Source organism: Pezoporus occidentalis, unplaced genomic scaffold (genome assembly GCF_034315485.1).
Source record: "Pezoporus occidentalis ecotype Australia unplaced genomic scaffold, CSIRO_AGI_Poc_V1 ctg37, whole genome shotgun sequence".
NCBI lineage: Eukaryota > Metazoa > Chordata > Aves > Psittaciformes > Psittacidae > Pezoporus > Pezoporus occidentalis.
Genome location: NW_026915691.1, coordinates 9,467,918 through 9,488,139, shown reverse-complemented (window position 1 = coordinate 9,488,139; position 20,222 = coordinate 9,467,918). Strand labels below are relative to the sequence as shown.

The following is a 20,222-nucleotide window of genomic DNA, read 5'->3' as shown; positions in this document are numbered from 1 at the left end:
GCCAGACCAAGGGGAAGGATCACATCCCTCGATGTGTGGCCTCTTACTAACACAGCCCAGGGTCCTGCTGGGCCACGTTGCCAACTCATGATCTTGGCCCCCAGATCCTCTCCTGTGGAGCTTTTAAATGATTCATCTGTCTATTTGTGCTCTAGGACTTATCACAGTCTGTACACAAAGTACAGCCTTTCCTGCGTGGGTCTCCTAAGGAGACTCCCAGGCGCAACCCCCAGACAACAAAGGGAATGTAGAAGTCTGATCTCAAAAAATGACATTTTAACAACTGCCAGTCGAGGGATTCTGAAGTACCTTGTGTCCTTCACCCTTGAGAGACTGACTCAGATGTATAAGCCAAAATTCAGCACACTCAGTGATGCGACTCCCTCTTCTGACAGGTTTTGTGTTGATTTTTCCTGACCAGGCTAATAAAAGACGGGTTGGGAAGAATAAACGAAACGTTATCAGCTCCTTCTGGGTAGTGAAACCCAACCAGGATGTTAGCAGAGTGAGGTAAGAATCCCCAGGAGACAGAAAAGTACTTTGCTGCCTTCAGAGCACGTTTGATTCATCATTCATTGACAGAAGCCTGAGTTAGACAAGACAGGAATGCAAAGGCAGCAATGTAAAAACAGACCCATGGGTTTGTGGTGCTGATTGTGCGCTGATAGATGATCCCATCTGGGGCAGAAAGGGTTTATTGAATTGCCCAACGGTAGTGCCCCCAAGGCACGGGGGATCCCAACACCCTCCCCAGAGCTTCTCATTGTGCTCAGGATGGTGCAGGCGGTCCATGACCACATCTGCACCCCATCCAGGATCTCTGCTCTCTCTGGCACATCTCTGCTTGTACTCAGCCCTTCCCAGGGGCCCCCGCAAAGTCAGGGGTGCAGCTTGTAGCTCTCCCAGACACTGGAATAACTCTAGGTATCTCTATCTGGTTTTATACCCCGTGTCCTTGACTTTTAAACCTCAGAAGCCCAGTTTCTGAGCAGTTGAGCAGACATCTAGAATACAGACATCTTTCCTATGGCCTTTTCCCTAGTTTTAGTCTGGCCAAAACACTTATTTTCACATTTAGCAGAGTGGCCAATATCTTTCAACATTATTTATAGTTGGCTCTGAGAGGGTTGGGCCCAGATCCAGGAAGGTACTTAGGGTCCTACTTGATTTCAGTAGGACACAGATTCTTTATATATTTATAAATGGTACTTTCATGCTTTTTTAAGGTGGTCCTGAAACTGCTGACATGTTAACACCTGTGTATATTCTGAAGGCTCTCTCATATTCTTCCAAGACAGATTGATAACTGATGGCAGGTATTTTTGAGGCTCTTATGAGGTTCTGCTCTCAGTGTCCTGCTGTGCCTAGACTGCCAGAGCATAGTAAAGTGTCCTCTTCTGGGGTATTTCTTGTGTGTAAAGAACCTTCTGGTATAAAACCATGGTAATAATGTCATTAACTGTACTGAGTGATGTTTTCTGTGCCAGTTATAGCTCCTCAATTTGCTTACAGCTGCATGGCCATCTCTAGGTCCCTTTGTGCTGTTTCTGGTCTGATGAGTCTTGTTTCTGCAAATTTGGGATATTCCTATTTCTCACCATGAGTTTCTGTCATGGTATCCCCTCAAAATCTCTTCTCCAGTGCTGCTTCTTTCTTTCATCCATTCTTTACTGAGGCTCAGAGGCCTGTTTCAATGGCTGCCTTTGGGAGCCTGTGCTCAGGGTTGTCCTTCATATGAGGTCAGGATAATTTGGGAATCTTCCCTGGTATTTAATTGACTTCCTGACCTGTCTCAATGAGACTATTTCAGGTACATTCACCTCTCCAAATCCACAGCTCTTATGAAATTACACAGTACTTCACCCTTCTTGTTTAAATAAATGAAATCACATCTGCTCAAAGAATACATTGCATCACGACATGAAATATTGATCTCAACCACACTGAACTGAAATTCGGACAACTAGGGTTTCTAGAAAGAGCCTCTGATGAGGGTCTACAGAAGTATGAGTGCACTTCTCTGTCTCCTGGTCTGCACTAGAAGCTGTGTAAGGTGTCTTACTGAGATATAGGCGTTTAACAACAATCTGAACAGTACTTATATTAATTGGGTCCTTCTAGAGTCAAGGTTTTAGCAGATCATAGGGCTCACTCATTTTAAATCATATTTTATGCTGAAAAAATGGTGTAGCCCTAAGGAAATCCAAGTGGTGTTCCTGTGAGCCAGTCCTTAACTTCAAGGACCCTTATTGTTGACTGCTACTGCTGAACCCAGGACAGCTTCTCTTCATCTCACAGCCTCAATTTGTCCACTAGTTTTTGCTGCTAGCCCTGTGAGGGCTTTCTTGCATTGTGTCACTGCTTCTTCTCCTTCTCTTTCTGCAACTGCTTTTGATTTTGACACCTGGTTACTTGCACTTCTGACGCAACATAAGAGGTTGATGGCCACTCTGAATATAGATTAGGTTTCCTAATCCAGGTGATCAATGGATCATGGTCAGGCCTCGGAATACTGCACATATTGCTGTGAGTTATTATCAGGAAACTTTTCTCACAGGTCCCTGCATTTCAGCATTCGCTTTAGTTTCACAGACTGACTGCACAGAGGAGGTAGTGCCATCATCATCATTATTACTGTTAATCGGTTCTGCAGCATCTTTTGAAGGGCCTCTAATCTAATCTAAAGCAGAAAACATCATTTAATTTTCAACCTATTATTGCCATCAGTAGGTATAAAGCAAAGCTTAAAAAGGTTTCAAAATGGTCAATCCAGTTAATCTTATTCAGGCTGTTTTCCTCCAGCTATCCTAATCTAGTGTCCAAACTATTTTTCTATTCACTGCAGTCCTCTGAATGCCCATTTTCTCATTAAAGGCTTGTTTAATCTTTATTCATTTTTCTTCCCATTTTTCTACTTTTGAAAGAAGGAAAAACTGATCTGGATAAGGCAAAACCGGAATGGGAGCAAGGAACATGGAGGCATAACCCACTCTAATTAAGGCTGCAATAGTGAAACTGCTGTTAATAAATTTGAAGCTCTGGCAAGCTTTCCTAAAAGCCCAAGTTTTCTCGTTAAATTCCCAGCGCACCCCTTCCTCCTTGAACAAGTGTGTCAGTCCATTTTAAACCATGCATTTTTCAGCTCAGGGAGAGGGTTTTTGGGTCTCTTCTCAGGTGATTTGGTTGCACATTCTCTTTTTCGATGCACAGGTTGCTTTGGGAGAAGGAAAGATGCTCGTTTGCGGTGATTTTATATCTTAAATCAGGCAATATCTGCCCCGCACAGGCGATCCCGCCTCAGCGCTGAAGGGAATCACAGAGGGACTCCACCCGGACCGCCAGGCGGGATAAGAGCTCTCCTCCTATTGGGCACACCTCCTTCTGATCCGGCCTCTCATTGGTCGGAAGAGAAATGAATTTGCAAAAGCTTTGCGCCAATTGGTTCTTGGCGGTGTCAGCTCTTTCACCGTCAGCTCAGCCGCGAGGAGCGCGGGCACTGGGCTGATGTGGGGCCAGCACGGCAGCCAATCAGGAGCGCCGGCGTCGCGGCCGCCGTGCGCCGCGCGGGATCCGTCCGCAGCGCCTGAGGGGCGGTGGCGGCGCTTGGCCTCGGCAGCGAAGGGTGGGCGGGAAGCGGCGGGAAGCGGCGGAGCGTGGCTCCCTCGGGGCACGGGACTGGGGACGGGGAGCGGCCTCAGAGCGGGGCCGGGTAAATTAAAGTGAGGTAAAAATGGGACGTGACAGGTTTGATTCCAGTTCTCGCATCGAGCCTGCTGCCCGGGGCGGGTTCACAAGGCGCCAGGTGCAGCTGTGAGGGAGCTGTAGCAAACCTGACCTAAAGCTCAGGTGGACACCCCCGAGCAGGACAGGCTGCATCAACCGGGTGTGAGGAGATGCGCGGGGCTAGGCCTGCCCTGGGCATCCCTAGCAGAGGGCTGTGGTGTGGGGCAGGAGGCAATGGCCTCGTGACATCTGACCCTGGTAAAACCTGGCCCTGGCAGCTGCGCAGCAATACTCTCTGTGCCAAACCAGTATATATATATCCACATTGATTAACATTCTTATCGCAGTAGATGTCTTCACAACCCAGCGGGCAAAAACCAGAAGTTACCTTTCCTGTGGGTGTGCAGAGATGGAGTTTGTAAATAGATTCTCTCCACCACAAGCCGGTTGTCACAGCAAAGTCTGTGTGTAAGAGTTATTTTTTCCATGCTTCTATGCAAGGTCTATCTTGGGGCAAATAGAAATTGTTCAAATCATGTTGCCACAGCCTCCAAATTTGATGCAGTTTTACTTCAGCAGTGCAGAGATCTACATGAAATTCATAGCAACTATACCACTGTATACTACACATGGTTTACTTTCATATTTACACTCTATGCTTGTATAATTTGCCTCCAAATTCATCTCTTTTTTTGAGGCTTCTATGAATTAGAAGGGAAATCACGACCTTGACAGTCAGAATTGCATAAGCAGCATGCACACGCTGAGGTATGGCCGCTGTTACTGAGCGCTTCGTGCTCTGTCACCACTGATTGCTGGCTGGGCTCGGTGGTTGTCAGAGCTCACGTCTTTAGAGATGAGAAGTGATGGATTTTAATCCGAGGTGCAAGGCACGCAGGCAATGGGTGTAACGGGGAGAGCCCGGCTATGGAGAACCTGCTTCTTGCCTCGTTATTGTGTCAGAGACACTGTCAGCGGGGAATTCTGTGTGAAGTAGGAACGAGTGCTGGTGGTTTCGCAGAGATGTTGAGAGCACGAAGTGATGTTCCCTCCATGGTGTGGGCACCGCGCACAGTGACCTTTAGAGGTGGTGGGGCCCAAGCAGCGGGGCTGTGCTGCCCGCAGCGCCCCGGTGGGAGGGAGCTGTCACCGGCGGGAGCACGGCCGGGCTCTGCCGCCTAACCCCGGTTAAACGGTTCCTGTCAGGGAGCAGGCCGGGGGTCCGGTCACTCGGCGGGAAAGACCCGGGGGCCGCGCTGCCTGAGGGGAGAGGCCCCGGCGGCCTGAGGGGGTCTCTCCGCGGCCGGCCCCTATTCATATCCCTGCTCTCCTGAGGCAGCGGGAGCGGGGACCCTGCACTCCCGCCCCTTCCCCGGCGCTCCGCCGGGCCCGCCACCCCTCAGCGGGCGGGGCTGGGGCGCAGCGCCCCGCACTCTTTTCTCTCCGCGGAAGGTTACGGCGTGAGGATAATGGGTGGGTCCGGCGACGCTTAAAGCTCCCGCCCGGGGGAGGGACCGAGTAGTTAGGGCGGGGGCGCCGCGGGAGGTGAGTTCGGGGTCCTAGCAGGAGGGACGGCTGTTCATTCGGGTTAGCTCCGCTCCGCCGCCGCCATGTCTCGGGAGCCTGAGATCATGGAGTCGCAAGTGATGTGGGAGCCTGACACGAAGCGCAACACCCACATGGACCGGTTCCGTGCCGCCGTAGCCAGCAGCTGCGGGCTCCGCTTCGGTGAGCGCTGGGCGGGCGGGGAGGCCCTAGGGCTCCGCTTGGGCCCTGCTCTGTCTGTGGGATTTAAAGGGGGGGTCTGCTGCTTTGGGAAGGGTGTTATTGTGGGTCTGTGGTAGGGCTGTTTGCCCCTACCCCAGGGAGGTGGGCAAGGTGCCCGCAGGGTGCTTGGCCATCCGACATCTCCCTTAGGTTAGGAGGGGGCTAAAGTGGTCCAGGCTGCAAGCTGGATGCTCTGCTTGTGCCTCCTGTAGAGGCCTTTGGTACAGCATTTCGCTTAGTGTGAAAGGTACATGCTATTGGGAAATGCAAACAGCCTTATCTGTTACTGGTGCGGCTGCTGGATGTCAGCCTGGGCAGCGATGGTGCTGGTACATGCGGTGTGCTCCTGTCCATTTCTCTGTGTTGTTGGGGCCCTGCTTGCAAGGGTTTTCTGTGTGAGTAGCAAAGCTGAAGCGATTTAGTGTTTCAAGGGGATGTGGAAGGAAAGGATTGCTGCCATCATGACTGTGAGGTTAGTTTAAGCTTTAACAGTAATATGATGCTCTAACAGCGTATGTGTGTGAGGCTTGAGTTAAATCTGTGTTTATCTTTGTTTATGAAGCAAGTCAGGTATTGGCTGTGTGGGCTCATTTGCAGCATGAGCCAGGTAGAGTTCAGTGCATGTGGGGGCCAAACTCTCAAATTCTGATTTGATTGCTCCATGCTGGCATTTCCAAGCATTTGGGGACCAGGTGGCTTGTGTGGCTTTCCTGTAGTCATTCTTCTAGTGAGAAACGAAGGGAGTGTTTTTGGCAAGTGGCCTGACAAGTTTGTCAGTCCAGTATAAATGTGTCTGTGGTATAAGCGGAGGCATTCTGGAGTAGTAGCAATATATCTAGTGCTTCTAGCAGTTCATGTCTGGAAAACAATTAGGAGCTTCAGTTGGAAACTTACTATGTAAGCAAGCCAGGTTGTTATTTTGGCTGCTGGGGGATTTCCCATTTGATCACATATATAGCACCTAACTCTCCTGGTACATAGGAAGCCAATTACTACAGGATTTTAGTCAGCTCCTGAGTAGAAATGTTATTTAACTGGCACTCATGTGATCAAGATTGAATGCAGTTTCAGATGTGCTGCCCATGTTTATGGCTGTAACAACTAGAACTCTTTTCACCCCATTTAGAAGTGGCTATCTCTATTCAAAAGGGGATTCCTGTTCATATATAGAAACCTTTGTCAACTTCCATTACATTTGAACTGATGATCATTGGTCTGTGTGCTGTTCAACAACAAAGAATGGATTCTTTATGTAACATTAAGATGTGGACCTGCTGAGAAGAGCTGAGGGCACTATAACCCTTTAAACAGCATGGTTCTGCCCAATGCTGAAGATGTAGTAACAAGATGCAATGTTTAATTGCTGAATAACAGGCTTGTGCCCTTAAGGACTTGCATGCTAAAGCTTATTTGGTGTCAAACTGTATAGAGAACATACTCTAAGAAACCCAATTAGTGGTGACTTGTAGGTTTTTTTTGCCTTTATCAAATTATTTGGACCATGTGGTACAATTGGTTTTTGACAGAGGAGGTGGGAATTTGAACATTCCTTTGGTAAAGCCTTATCCCCACACCACAGACCCACTGATGTGCACTTTGTGGAAGAGTGGTGGAGTGTAAAAAGAACACGTAGGAGGCTGGGACTGAGGCAACACGTAGGCAAAGCTGAGCTATGGAGTGGAGTCTTTGCCTCTGCTTCTACTGTGTTGGTACTACATATTGAGTAATCTAACACTGATGGAAAAGCCTGAGTGGACTAAGATGTGAAAGGGACAGACTGGGTGGGGAAGCAGCTGTTGTGATCAAGTGTGAGTAACTGTGTCTAGATCATTTTGAATGCTTTTCTCTTTTATAAATCTGGAAGATGTCATTGTAAGAAGAGGATGCAAAGGTGACTTCTGAAGCAGTCAGCTGGACAACAGGATGACAAACCAAAGATAATTGGAGAAAATGACTTCAAGTGGTTTAGCTGAAAGCATCAAATAGGAAGCAGTTGGCAGGGCAGGAAACTGTTACTACTGTCACTGATGGCAGATATTCATATCTAAATTGGCTGTTGGCACAGCTTCAGACAGCATGGATGTGATTTGGGAATGTTACTTTTAAGTTGCTGCCAAGGAATTGGCTTTAATTATTCATACCTGAAATGGTTTTACACGCAAATTCAGAATTTAGTTTGAATTGTGAGGGTTTGGTGTGCATTTCTCAGGTTACTTATCTGTCTCACAGTCATGTAAGACTTAAACTGCTCACTCCCATGTTTTTGATGCCAGGTCGTGGTTTTAATATCTAGCTAGTAAACATCTTATTTCATTTCATTGATGCTGTTTTAGCATGAAAAGATAAGAGGCCTGACAGACTGAAGTTTATTAAGGAATAACGCATGCTTCCTTTGTAACAGTGCTGTTGATGTTAAATGAATGCATCTACTCTCCATGTTACCATGCCTTTGGCCCTGGTCTAGAACCATACATCAAATGTCAGGAAGGCTCATTTATCTTCTGCTGTATGGAAGGATCATGCTATTGATAAGATAGGAAGTGGAAGTGTCAGCAAGCTGGTCTCTATCCTGTTGTCTAATCCTCAGTTTCACTGATGGTAGGTAGATGTTGCACAGAGCTATTAGAAAAGGTCTCTATCTCTGTGGTGGCAGATGGCTTTTAACAGGTGAAAAGATGCCATCTGTTCAGTTGTTCAAGTAGATTTATTTCTGTTGATGCTGCAGTCACTTGCTTTGAGCAGAAGTGATCTACTCTGTGTGACCAGTTTTACCTTACTGGTTGTTTTAGCCACAGATACTATTTATCTGGATATCCCTAACTGTAGGTTGTCTGAATTCCTGTAATTATCTGCATAATGCTAACGTATTTGTTACTTCCAGCCAACTACGATGACTTATACCAGTGGTCAGTGGAATCCTTCTCAGACTTCTGGGCAGAGTTCTGGAAGTACAGCAACATTGTATGTTCTCGCTTGTATGATGAGGTAAGTGTTTCTCTTAAACAGTCAACTGCAACACAAAGGGGAAATAAACCAGTCTTACTATCTTTAGACCTGTTCCTGACGCCTTTGCAAGTGATACAAAGTATCTGCCAAGTGTATGGTCCTGAATTTCCTTGTGTGGTGGATGGTGGTGGTCTGCTGCTGCTATGCTTCAGTGTAGTGAAATCCTCAAGTTCATAGAATCATAGAATAGTTCCGTTGTCCTAACAAATTGTGCTGTTGTGTCCCTGTGATCGTGTGCTCTTGCATACCTTGGCAGTCCTGGTGGCTTGTGAGGAGTCTATTGATATACTGCCTTCTGCTTTAGGGTTATGCTGGTAGAATATCTTGATTTTCTATGTGCTGGCATGCAGTCAAGTTCATGTTTGCTCCCTGAGTCACTTCACTGATAAGCGCACCTGTTAAACTCTGGGTTTGTAGAACTGGTTGTGGAAGTCTCTGCAACCACATGTAGGCTTGAAATATCTCTGAGGGTGTTGTGGTAGTGGTTAAATGCAATCACAGGTTGAATCCCAATTCATGCCACAGTGTTGCTCTGAGATAAAGGTGATGTTGAAGCTCTTGCAAATGGGGGGCAAAACTGCAGCCCTTGTACAGTCTTTGTGTAGGATATCGACATCACCCTGTGGTTTTCCATCTGAGGAAGATGTTGAACTCATTACTTTCCTGGACTTAGTAGAGAGAGGACTGGACTTCTGTCTTAATCCCTGGAGGCCATCTGTTCCAAGAACACTCAGAGTACTGGCAGTTCTGCAGAGGGAGCTGGTAAGTTTCTTTTGCTTTTTCTCATCTTGCAAATTCCTGTACTATCCTATATGATCAAGTGGTTCCTCCTGCTGTGAAACTGCATGCTCAGGTGTCTTAATGTGATTCACTCTTTAGGAGGGTGAATTTGTCAAGAATATAAGGCCCAGTTCTTACTGTCTTTAAGAACTAGCCTGTAATAACTACTACGAGCGTGTAGTCCAAAGGCTGTAAACACTTAATCTTTTCTCTTGTACCTGATGGTAGTTGAAAACCTGGCCAGGTTGTATTTGGCTACTGTCATTTTCTCTACATATCCTGTGCTGCTAGCAAGATTTTTTTCTAAATTTCCAAATGAGTGCATATTGTCTTGAGCAAGTAATTCAGAGGAGCTATTTCAGGAGCTATTCTCCTGTGTATCTGTTGTGAGCAAGCTGCACAGCAATACTTTCTGTTCTCTTGCCTTACAGGTCCAGTTCTTCTGGAAGTCTGTCCCTCCAGACACTACCAGTGGCTGATGGGAATGGGTACTGAAGCAGGCAATAGAGGCCTGGGATGTTTACTGAGGATGAGAAGCAAGAAGATGCGGAAGTCTAGGAAAGCTTTAACTAGACTGCTTTGAGCTTCTAGGCCTCTGCATGCCTATTCTACAGTGGTCTTTCTAGGATGTGAGATCTTAAGCTGGGGAGGTAGTCAAGCTGACAGACAAGTACTGCAGAAGATGCTTGACTCGCTCTTTGTGGCTATTGCTGTTTGCCTCTCCATTCTCTGTGTCAGCACAGTGTCAGCTTCAAGGCTTGACTCTAGGTTTCCTGAGCATCAAAGCTGAGTTGTAGTCCTTACCACGGGTCTGCTTTTGTTGCATGTCAGAAGAAAGGCTGGTCACAGTAACTGAGCTGTTCTGTGGTAGCTGAAGAGTTGAGAAGTTTGAAGTGTCTTAAATTTGATGCCTGTTGCTTGTTGGAAGTAAGCATTATGCTTTGAGGAAAATAAAATTTTTCATCAACTGGAGCTGACTTCTTTGTTCACAGCCAGTGACACCGTTTCTACTTTCACAGGTCATTCCAAGAAACAATAAGATCTTGTGTGTGTGTATATAATAGACAGATAGTGTATTATTGGAACTTAGTAAAGGTTTTACATACTTGTAGACATGTTCATCACTATAGTAAGTGATATCCATGCCACTTCTGATAAGAACAAAGGTACTTGCAGTGTGCAAAACTATACTGGCATGGCGGCATTAGCACTGTTATGTCAAGTGTAAGTAGCTGTTGATTTTAAATGAGGAATGTAGTCTAAAATTATTTACGCTACAGGAAGCACCTAACAGCCATTGTTCCTGCAGAGGAGCTGCTTTGAGCATTCTTACAGTGCCTGGTCTTTAGGTTTTCATGAAGCATGCTCTTTTGCTCTTCAGGTCATACAGAATATCACATGTACCACAGTAAGGCAAAGTTTACCTGTCTCACAGTAGTGGTGAGATTAATTCTCAAAGGTATAGCTTTTGTTTAGGGTAAGCAGAATCTGAGGCATGATAATGCATGGTTATAGCACAACTAGCAAGCCACTTGAAGGAGGGGAAATAGAATAAGTATATCCTTTGTCCCCACCTCTAATGTGATGCTTATTTGTAGCTCCTGAGGTTTGGGAAGCAGTCATTGATTAGCTGCTGAAAAGAACAATTGTGGAACAGGAGCACAGCTGATATTTGGTATGTTCACCTACTCAGCAAATTGTCCTTGTGTGCCTTTGCTGCTGTGAGTAGGAGTAAAGCCTTACTCATTAAATGAGGACTGCAGTCAGCAGTGCTGTAGATGGCACTTAGTTCCTCTGGACTTGCTGAGCATTTGTTGGACTGTGTGAAGTGAAATGTTTGCAAAGCTCTGCATTTTCATAGACTTACTAGAGCTGAGATCTATTAAATAACTAGCAGACCTTGAGTTTGTGTTGCTTGTTGAGAATTTGCATCTGTGGGGGACATCAGGATGCTCATAAGACAGAGTGCCACCACCTAGGAGATTGGGCTTAAGTAGGAGTCATAGATGTTACCCGAGTAGAAAATAATTGAGCATCAAGTATGCAAGTCCAGCACTTTATGCTACTGGAGCTATTCAAATGGGTGTTCTCCTTCAGTGAAAAGTTGGGATATGCTAGATCTTGTCCTGGAAAAAGCTGAAAACATTCTGCTCACTTCAAGCTATGGAAGACAGTCCTGACTCAGTTTTGAGTGTCTTCTAATTACTTCAGTAATATATGTATTATATATAAAAATTATAACAAATTCTGCAGCCTGAGTTGATAAACTGTGAATGTTGTAAATCCCATTTGTCCTATTTTTAGGAAGTTAATTTGAAATAAAGTAATATAGTAGAGTACTTCCATGTAAGCCTTAACTTCTAAAACTGCCTCCAGTGATATGCTGCATGTCTCAAAGCACAAAAAATGCTAGGTTTTCTGGAATGGGAGTTATTTTGAGTTCTCTCTGGCTTTCAGAAGAGCCTTTCACTTGGTCTGGAAGAATGCTGTTTCTGTAATGCATGTCCACTCCATGAGACAACCTCAGGGTGTAAACTGAAGCTTTCAGAAACACAACTCTACAATGAAGCTTGAATTTACAAATACATGTGCTGCTGGGCAATTGAGTTGCTAAGCAGTGGGGCATTGTGGAAGGAATTGCAAATTCCTTTGTGGCTAATGTGAAGGGCCTCTTTACCTATCGCTTATTAAAGGTGTAGTCTTAATTGTGACTTAATCAAGGGGTAATTTACTTTTTTTGAAATTTAATTAGTTCAAGATGAGGGGAAGTTGTTTCAATTGCACATAACTTTGTGATTTAATTGCATTTATCAGTTCTTTGCATATCCTAGCCCTAAATGGAGAATTGTTTAATATGGTCTTAAGTTATTGAACTCTCTTTTTTTAGGAAACATCAAATCAAGGGTGGTAGAAATATCCACTCTTGCAGTTTGTAATAAAATATTCATTAGTTGAGGTTAGTAGTAATACTTCTGCACTGTGGAAGAAGCTGTGGAGTACTTACGTGTTTACTGCAACTTAATCCTAAAAATGGAGAATTGGAATAAAAAGCTTGAACTTTTTAGTTACATTTTACTATACAGGTCACTTGTTTAGTCTAGAGTTGTTTGGAATTCCCATTGTCTAAGTTCCTGATGTTGGTCTCTCTCTTGTGATTCATGTTGGGAAAAAATGGGTACTCACACTTTATTGTGCTTTGATTTTTATAAGAGGGAGGCTGGAGTGTATCCTGGTAAAGAGCTACAAAACCATATAGCTCAGTCCCTGTTTGGGACATTCCCAGATCCAAAACCCCAGTGTGCTCCGTGGTTTTGTGTGTATCCTGTGGTCTGGATGTAGTCATACTGGTTTGCTTCACTTGTGTAGTTAAGGCTGGTCTGCAGGTAGAATTGTCAGTGGGAAGCTGTTTTTAGTGTTGTTGTAATGATGTCTTTGCTTGTGAGAGTTGACAAATAATTAATCATTCTAGGCCTGTAATTACAGGATCTAGTATCTGTGTTTGCCATCTGTAGGCTAGGAGAAGTTATTCTTGCCTAATAGTGTATATAAAGAGCTTGGAATTAGTTAGCTAATTTCTGTACAGTGCTTTGAAAAATGATATCACAGTTTTCCAGGAATATATCTGTATCTTATTTTTCAGGTGGTTGATACATCCAAAAGCATTGTAGATGTCCCGGAATGGTTTAAAGGCAGCCGTCTGAACTATGCAGAAAACCTTCTGAGGCACAAGGACAATGACAAGATTGCACTGTATGCAGCAAGTAAGAAAGAATTAATGGCTTGTATTTATAGTTCACAGGACTAGGCCTTATAAAACAGCACTTGTTTATATGAAACCTTACTCTGCAAGTAACAGCAAAACGTGCTCTGGGAATATAGGTAGTTCTGAAAAGTGCCTGGCAAACTAAACAGAGTTTTCTTAGAATGGGTTTATCTGCATTAAGGTAGTGGGGCTCATGCTGTGTTTAGCATCACTCAGTATTTGAGCTATTATTTCACATTTGTCATGAACACTTGTCTAATGCTTGCCTTCAGGAAGTATTTTGACACTGTTGCTTGATACTGTATTTCCCATGCTCTTCCTATGCCTAAGATAAATTTAGGAATACTAAGTATTACATGGGGTGTAGGTGGAATTAATTCTGGTTTTGACAGTACAGAAAGGAATGACAGTTACATGCATGGGAGACTTGGAATTTCACCTTTCTGAAACACTAAAGCTCAGTCTTAAATTTTTGTTACTGTGGAGAAGATTTAAGTCTCAAAATCTGGGAATACTCATAATTAGGATGGCAGTGTTAAGACAAAGTCCCTTCCCTCTGTCTGCTGACTTTGGTAATTTAAATTGTTCTGATCTGTTAGATGGGATTAGCTTCTGTGCACGTGTGCGAGTCCTTCCTTAGGGAGCTGCATTTTCAGCTTCCCTTTTGCTGGACCTAATCCTTAACATAAGACTGACCAAGCCATGGTGGTGCTTAACAGCTTAACAATAAACAGTGAAGACTCACAGCTCATTAGCAGCAAAAATTATGCAGAACTGTAGATTGTTTGGTTTTAGGTATTAAAAGTGTTAGTTCCTAATTTCTGATGTGTGGAGATCAGTTTCCGAGTTACATGTGTATTCCTGTTGTTCTGATAGCTGTTTGAAAACAATGGGAGACAGTTATCTTCTGTGAGTTGACTGGTGACAAAATATTTATCAGTTGCGTTTTACTCCTTAGAAGTACTGAGAGAAACCTCTCTGATCATATAAATATACATATACACATATATAAGCGTACACATATATAAAAGCAAATGCACACATATATAATCAACTACCAGTTCAGAGAGAATGGGAAAATCTGTGATGCAGTTTTGGCGTCATAAGAATTCATCTGGTGAAGTCTGACAGGAATGAGGCTTGTAACGGAAGGCTGGCTTCAAAGTGATGAACTCATCACTCTCAAATTTGAGACCATTAGAAAAGCTGCTTATGTATTATTTAATGGAAAAAAATCAACGTAGTTAAGTACATCTTGCGCAATAGCCAAGCACTGATTAGTAAGTCAACTCTTAATGTATGTGGAATTGATGTGATTGATTTATTAATGTTAAAAGCTAAACATGCACCTTGAGGAAAAGTGGAGTTCAATGCTTTCAGTTCAAATTATTGAAGGAATTATTATCAATCTAATGAATTATTTGGTTTGACATGTGATTACATTGTTCCTGTAGATCTTACTTCTTGTTAGGAGAACATGGGCTGTACCAGAAATTCTCTGCTTTGTGTCACATAATCATAGTGAATACCGTATGAGTGCTGGACTGAACATGCTGTGGTGAACAGACTTCCACCTGCACTTCTTTTCATGACCTTCTGCTGTATTTAATCTTCTTAAGATCTCTTAAGTCAGAGTATTCTTTGTTAACCCCTTGCTGCTAGGTCAGTGTGGTGTTTTGGGAACCCATGCCAGGTTTGTGTGTTCATTGGGGATATGTTCTGTGGAATCAGCGTGGATCTGACAAAGCACTGGAGTGTAAATGTAACTTTACTAAACAATTTCACTTGTCAGTGGCTCCCACTGTAAATCTCTTACTTGTGACTCTCTTCTTCTGGGAGCTTTAATCATGGAACAATATTACAATCCCATTTTCTGTTTGATGGGAATACAGAATCTCTCAGCTGTCCCTGCTCAGCTCATGAGCCACATATTACATTGACTTGTGTTGTTTGCCATCACAACCTGCTCTCTTGCTCTAAGTCCACATTTACTGGGGTGGGAATTTAGGAAGGCAAAAATATAAAAATCCTGTTCCTTGTTTAAGAAATGAGACTGATGGCAGGTGTACCAGGGCAAGCAGCACATTTACATTGTGACATACTTAGTATGTTTTTGTGAGGAGTGCTGGATACTTGGAGCAGGCCAATCCGAATAGTTTGCTGGAGTTGCATTAAGGAATTATAGGAAGGGATCCTTAGGATGACAAACTTCGCCTTTCATAACATTTAGATTTGTTCACTTTGTTTCACAAGTGGTTTATTAACAGCTTATGTAACATCTGACATTCAGTACAGAAATGAAAGCGCCCTGCAGATCTTTTCAGGGATGAATGGAGTCCAGTTTAGTGTATTTGCTTTGTGGTATGTTGGCAGGCGCAGATGTTTAAAAAAGCTTATTGAAAGTCAGACCTTAGTAACTGCATGTGAATGATTCTCTAGTTAACAGTGACTTCCTGTAGTAAAACCTGAAGTTAGCACCTTGATGCTGCTTGCTAGACCTAATGAGAAAACTAGGGAAAAAGGGGTTGTTTTTTTCATGTTAGAAAGTAGCTGTGGTGAATGCAATCTGCTTATAGTGAATGTTCTTTGAGGACACACCTTTCTGCAGTGAATAGTTTGCGTTTCCCCAGATGCATGTTCCTATCATTGTGCCTACTGAATGAATACTACTGATTTAATACTTGATTTCCATTAGAAAGAAAAGCATAAGAGGAATTTGAAAAGCAAAAAGTGTAATTGTGGAAGCTCTTCTCCTGAAATAGCTTAATATTCTTTCTTTTCCAGTATTAACTGTTTGGACTAGACTGATTATGTTGCAGTGCAGGATTTTTGACTGGTTGTTTTAATCCTCTTTCCTCAGAGGAAGGCAAAGAAGAAATTGTGAAAGTTACTTTTGAAGAACTCAGACAAGCTGTAGCTTTGTATGCTGCAGCCATGAGGAAGATGGGAGTAAAAGTGGGAGACAGAATTGTGGGTGAGTAGCTTTTTCTTAAAGGAGAGGAGGTGAAATTTCCTTGGGTGAGTAGTCAAGGCTATGGGAACATGAATGTGAAGTACTGTTTCACAGAAACATTCTGAAGAAAAGGCTCTTATGCTCCTATATTTACGTTTATATGAAATATACTTCTAGAGGGAAGGAACATGGATTAGCCTGCATGTCCTTCAGCACTGGAGGGGAAAGAAAAATACCTTATTCATAACTTCACTAAGGACTGCTTCATAAGCACTCCATGGAAGCAGAAGTGATGGAGACTTTGCATCTAGCTGAGCCCTGACTCACAAGGTCTGGCACATTCACACAGGAGCAGTCTTGGGAATTCTGGTCCCAGGTTGACTGTTCTGGTGCCATCTGGAAGTTACTGCCCATGGGGCCTCAGGTAATACGGTGCACTACGAATGGCAGTAATGAGAAATGGGTTTGTACTGCCTTCTGCCACCAGTGCATTTGGGAATAGTGTCCTCCAGCACTGTGGTAGTGAGCAGCCAGGGAGCAGGAATTTTTCAATTAGCAAATCTTCAGTGCAGAGATGAGTAGTTTAAAACCCCGAGATCCATTCAGTAACTCACAAGATCTTCTGGAATATCCATCATGTGGATCTTTCTGTATAAATAAGTTTTTGTCTTGTGAACAGCTTGTGCAGCATACAGTCCAGGCATAGAAAGGAGTTAATCGGTCTGGTTTTGTTCCATTTAGTTCTGAATTGCTGGGTTTGCCCTTCCAGCTGAACTACTTCATCTCTGTGCTTCATGTGCTCCATAACACAGGCTTTTCAGTTCTGTCAGTGTAGTGCAAGTCTAAATGTCAATATCCTTGAAGCTGCTTCACTCCTACCTAGTGGTTCTGCTGATGTTGCATAGCCATCTTACTATGGGAATCACATATTCTTTGAGCAATACTTGGCCGTTATCCTAAGTATGTGCAAATTCTTATGTGATGCAAACCCAAAGTGATGAAATTGGTTTGTTTTCTGTGTGTTACAAACCAGAACTGAAGCCCATGTCTTCAAAAACAGAAGGGTATGCATTATTATTGTTTAAGCCCACAAATGTGACCTGCAAATGTAAAATATACTCAAGAGCTCATACTTCATGCATATGCTATGAGTATTCTATGGATCTGGTAACTAACATCTACTTGCCACAGTTGGTGGCTTGCTTTTTACATAGAATTAGAGTTAAATCCTTAATTGGGTATGAACCATCCAGCAAAGTCAGGAAGTTTTGTCCCAGTGAAGACTAATGCTTAACTTTGTCTCCATTTTCAATGTTGAAACATTTGTATCTGTCAGCCTGTTGAGGAGCAATACTCTCTGTCTGAAACCAAACTAAAGAATAGGAAAACTTACACTTTGCAAAGTTTGAATATTTAGAATGTAAGTGTACTTTTTTTTTTACTGCCTGTCCTCCGATGGTGAAAGTGGGTTGTGTGTATTTCAAAATTGCCCCAAGGACATTGGCAAAACAATACATGATTGTGCATAATATTGAAGTATTCTGTTTTGTAGGCTGCTTGTGGGGGTATAATTCCTTACTAGTTTATAAGTAAGTAAAAAAAGTCATAACAGGGCCCAAAACAATTCTTCCATATGTGTTGCTGATTATGCTAAAATGAAGGATTGAATCTCACGTGCGAGTGACAAAAAGAGTACTCTACCTGTTTCAGATCCCGTAACATGATGAAATGTGTTGCTGGAAAATGATGGACAATGCAGAAGAGTACTTACTGGATATGTTTTCATATTTCATGTGAATTAAAACAGTGTGTGAAGGTAATACAATGTGTTCGCACACACTGGGGAGGACAGTAGCTGTAAGCTTCTGAGCAGCAACTGCTGTAGCTTCAATGTGTTCCTGTGAGTAGGAGCCTGCTGTTCTTTACTGTCCTAATTCTCAGGTTAAAGGCCGTTTCTTAGACATTACATATTGATGTCTGATGCTAAATAAGAGGTTTTCAGTCTCTGGGAAGATCTGCTCACTAGGGTAACAGATGTAATACTAATGTTAAAGTATGAGCAGGTGCAGCCATATTTAATGGGAGCATACATTCTGAATTAAGATCGAAGACTTTTTCCTGCATGAGCTTGTTTTGTGTTCTAAAGTGCAAATTAAAGGCCTCTCTGCAACCTGGTTATCACTGCTAGAACTCTTCTAATCAAGTTAGAAACCCTGTGTTTGGGAAAAGACCACATAGGATGCTCTCATATTGTGCTCATCTTGCGAGGAGTTCTTTGTAAGGTGTACTATGCAGGAGAAATGCACTCTGTAGCTGGAGAAAATGTGCTATTGCAATATAGCTAGTGGTGCTAATAATTAAGCTAATAATGCTATTATAGTTTTAATAACAGTTCCTTTTAGTTAAGGACTGCATTTTGCTTAGCACAATTGGAGGCTGCCTGGCTCCTCAATCTTCTTCATTGTTTTAGCAGCTGGCTCACCTCTTATTTAAGTTAAAAAACAAAGATTGTATTAATAGATACCACTTATTTTTATTTATGCAGGATTTTTGCGTGCAGAAGGCAGCAAGTTCATCTCCCATCCTTTGAGTAAGCTGCAGCTCTGTTTTTTCCCTTGGTGTTTTTGTGCATTTCCTAAGCCAAAATTTTCCATCTGGCACTTCCACAGCAGAGACCTCTCTGCCCAGCTGCTGTAGGCACAAAGTATCTGTGCTGGGCCCCTTGAGCTTTTCAGTAGCTTAGGCTCATCTTTATGAGCAGTTATAGCTTATTTGTGGAAGCAAGCTTGCATTGTGCTTGGAGTCCATAACAAAACCCTTTACTTTTGATAATAGAAAAGATTAGCGAATCCAGGCAACCTCTTTCTGTCCTTAAAATCATGGTACGTTTACGGGCTTTTAAAATTGCCTTTGTGCACTTTTTTCTTTTGGGCATTTTCTCACATTTTACTTGTTTCCACCTCGGCTGGTGACTGTCTTTTTCCCTTGTAATCTTCAGCCAGATGAACACATATCAGCTCCCATCAGTTGCACTGTTCCCACTCCTTCCCTTCCCCTGCTGCACCCAGTCTTTGACTCCTGACTCAACAGATTTCAGCAGCCTGATTGACTGCAACAGTATGTAGGGAGAGCTTCCCTGTGAAAGAAAACCAGTGGGATTTTGAACAGCAATGCAGCTATTTAGAGAGAGGAATATATATCTTAATTTTCTCAACTTCTTTCCTGTGTTTCTCTCCTATGCCAGAGGATATTGGCAGTCCTTGGAAGAGCTAAACTGCAACATCGCAGTCAGAGGTTCAGGCTGCAGGCTTTGGTCCAAGTCCCAAGTTGAAATGTGGGAGAGATTTTAAGTGTTGGGTGGGAAAGTTTGAATGCTGCACCCACTTGTATCAAGGATCAGGCTCTCCAAAGCTTGCCAAAATCTGCTGGGACCTAATTTCTTCCAAAATTTATAGCAGATGGCAGAAGGAAGGGTGATTCTTCATGTGTTTTAGGGCAGTAATAACCGGGCGTGCTTTTACTGCCTCTGAGAAATCAGCTTTTGAATAGAAGGGAGATACTTTAATTTTATTATAGTTGCCCAACACCTAGTCAGCCTGACAGGTTCTGATGCCCTTTGTTGCCACTTTCTCTTAAAATCACTTAAAATCTTGAGCTGTTAAAATTGTACACAAGACCATTAACATTACTTGTGAATTTGATCTCCATGCTTTACTGCCTCTAAAAGAAAACTGCTTTAGGTTTTCATTATACTCAGCCTATCCTCTTGTTAGTTCAATACAATTCATGGTTGCATCATGACAGTAATAGTGTATTAGAGGTAGAGGTGGGTGAATGTGGGTGGACAAGCAGCAATGTCAGCCCTTCTTCAGCTTGATTTCATCCCAGTCTTCCCTTTCCATCACAAAGGAGCAGTTAATAGTAAACATAATTGAAGCAGATGGGAGGTAAATCGTATCTCTTCTAAAGATGTGCTGTGTTACTGGCAGTGGTGATGGGACGGTTGGAAGAAACAGATGCAATACCTAATGCAAGCTACACAGATCCACATGTGAAGAATGTCTCCCACTGGTCATCTGTTTGGCAAATAACAATGACTGCAGCAGGAATAAATAAAACTTAGGAGTATCTGTGTTTCTCATCTCTGGATAGGTTACTTCTATTATAGCCCAGTACCCAGTTTTGTTCTATTTCAAGTCAGCAGTTAAACTAATCTTCCCCATGTGTTCC

At 43.2% G+C, this 20,222-nt stretch overlaps 1 protein-coding gene across 1 annotated transcript in view; it reads left to right on the top strand.

Annotated features, from left to right (window-relative positions):
* Nucleotides 1–5,300: 5,300 nt before the first annotated feature.
* The window catches only part of AACS (acetoacetyl-CoA synthetase), a 41,641-nt gene continuing 26,719 nt past the window's right edge, over nucleotides 5,301–20,222 (top strand). The window contains exons 1-4 of the mRNA XM_062631621.1: nucleotides 5,301–5,451; nucleotides 8,372–8,475; nucleotides 12,917–13,037; nucleotides 15,900–16,013. Coding sequence (XP_062487605.1) covers nucleotides 5,334–5,451; nucleotides 8,372–8,475; nucleotides 12,917–13,037; nucleotides 15,900–16,013 — 457 coding nt within the window. The 5' untranslated portion in view covers nucleotides 5,301–5,333. The remainder of the gene's footprint in view (nucleotides 5,452–8,371; nucleotides 8,476–12,916; nucleotides 13,038–15,899; nucleotides 16,014–20,222) is intronic.